The 2,266-nt window shown below is 53.3% G+C and overlaps 1 protein-coding gene across 1 annotated transcript; it reads left to right on the forward strand.

Moving 5' to 3' along the window:
* Positions 1-613: 613 nt before the first annotated feature.
* LOC120860004 (membrane primary amine oxidase-like) lies at positions 614-2,263 on the forward strand (the record flags this gene model as incomplete). Its single annotated transcript, XM_040235872.1, has 3 exons — positions 614-870; positions 1,315-1,444; positions 2,186-2,263. Coding segments are annotated over exons 1-3 (465 nt in total), but the record flags the coding sequence as incomplete, so codon positions are not given.
* Positions 2,264-2,266: the final 3 nt, after the last annotated feature.

The raw sequence follows: 2,266 nt of genomic DNA on the forward strand, positions 1-2,266 counted from the left end.
TATGTGGACTGGCACTTCCTTCTGGAGTCCCAAACCCCCAGGACCCTACACAATGCCTTTGTGTGTTTGAGCAGAATGAGGGCCTGCCCCTGAGGCGACACCACTCAGATGTATTTTCTCACTATTTGGGGGTCTTGTGGAGACAGTGCTGGTCTTCAGATCTGTGTCAACCTTGTACAACTATGACTATGTGTGGGATGTGATCTTTCACTCCAATGGGGCCATAGAAGTCAAATTCCATGCCACGGGCTTCATCAATTCAGTGTTTCTCTTTGGTGATGCCAGAAGATATGGAAACCAGGTTCAGGAGAACACACTGGGCACCGTCCACACCCACAGTGCCCACTACAAGGTGGATCTGGACGTGGGAGGTAAGACACCCCAGGGGAGGCACGGATTGCAGTAGAGGGGCCTGAAAGGTTGGGGACATCTTTGGGTGAGAGGTGGGAAGCAAGAGACACACTCAGTCTGGCCTTGTCTTTGGCTCCTAGTCTGAAGCCAGGAGCAGGCAGACTCCAAAGGGGGCAGGGCAGCTGCCTGACTAACTCTCGCCCCTCCCTTCCCCTCCAACTCCACTCCCACAGGATGGGAGAACTAGGTCTGGTCTGAGGACATGGCTTTTGTCCCCAAGGCAGTACCCTGGAGGCCCGAGCACCAGATACAGAGGCTGCAGGTGACCTGGAATCAGCTGGAGACAGAGGAGCAGGCGGCCTTCCTCCTTGGAGGGGCCTCCCCTCGCCACCTGTACCTGGCCTGCAAGCAGAAGAACAAGTGGGGACACCCTCAGGGCTACTGCATCCAGCTGATCAGCATCCCCGGGGAGCCACTGCCCCAGAACAGCTCTTTGGAGAGTGCCGTCAGCTGGGGGAGGTGGGTGGGGTGCATTGTTGGAGGGTTGGTTGAGATGAGAAGAGTGTTGGGAGGGGCATTTGGGAACCCAGTTCAAACTGTACACGAGGCGAGGTAAGAGCCCAAAACATTTCCTGATTATCAAAAGGACCACACTGGATACACACCGCCGCAGTGGGGAAAGTCTTTTAAATTTTGGTGGTCCATGTTGTGAAATCCAAAGGGATATACAAGTAAATATGGAAAGGTGTTGGGCCACCCACTAGGGTGGCATCGAGTGACTGAAGATGAGAGGGGAAACCTGAGGTCCATGGGCTCAGCTCCCTTCCATGATGATCAAGCACGAGGACAGGGACAGTGTGGATGAGCTGGGAAGCTGAGGTCCATGGGCTCAGCTCCCTTCCATGATGATCAGGCACCAGGACAGGGACAGTGACCATGGACCCCTGACCAGAGCATCTCTAGGTACCAGCTGGCTGTGATCCAGAGGAAGGAGACAGAGCCCAGCAGCTCCAGCGTCTTCAATCAGAATGACCCCTGGACTCCCACCGTGGACGTTGCTGACTCCATCAACAATGAGACCATTGCTGGAAAGGTCAGCTGACTGTGGGAGATGAGGGAGGAGGGGGGACACAGAAATCACCCCCACCTTCTCTTGGGGTGGGGGCTGAAAACCCATGATCACCTGGAGGGCTGAGCTGACTCCTGCTTCTGTGCTCTTGTGGATCTGCTCCTTACCTGTGGAGGGAAACTTCCTAAGCTGGGAGTTCATCTGCAGACCCTGGCTGAGGCTCCAACCTTGCCTCAAGTGGCAGCAGCTCTCTCAGGCTCAGCTTTGTGGACTGAGTCTTTAAGGTCCCCAGGATTCAGAAGGGCTGAAATGACCAGGGAAGATCACATCTCTTATACCTAAAACTTCTCCGCTTCTGTCTTCACCACTAAAGGATTAATTTCTAAATGTCAGCCTTTCTGTCACCCACACCCTGATCTTAACTCCTTCATTCACCTCCTCTCAGTTACAGTTTGGAAATGCTCACAGAGTCAGAGGTGGTGCTGAAGTAGCCTGTGGGTGTCATCATTTCTCTTGGGATGGGTAGGCTGTTGGTGATAAGATGGGAAATGTAAGAGATGGCAGGTGCAGTCTAGGATAGTGGAGGCTGGTGTTGTTCCTAATATGAAGTTGATTTTTTATGCTTTGACTTCTGGGCTACTATGATAAAGCATTTAGAGCTTAAAACCCTCTTGAGTGATGGTGGGCTCCCAAAGTGAATTCTGTAGGAGGCAGAGGTGTTCTTAGCAGTGCCAGGCCTCATGACACTCTTTCTTCCCCCACTAGGACTTGGTGGCCTGGGTGACAGCTGGTTTCCTGTACATCCCACATGCAGAGGACATTCCCAACACGGTGACAGTGGGCAAC

This window comes from Oryx dammah, unplaced genomic scaffold, assembly GCF_014754425.2.
Source record: "Oryx dammah isolate SB20612 unplaced genomic scaffold, SCBI_Odam_1.1 HiC_scaffold_5843, whole genome shotgun sequence".
Taxonomy (NCBI): Eukaryota; Metazoa; Chordata; class Mammalia; order Artiodactyla; family Bovidae; genus Oryx; species Oryx dammah.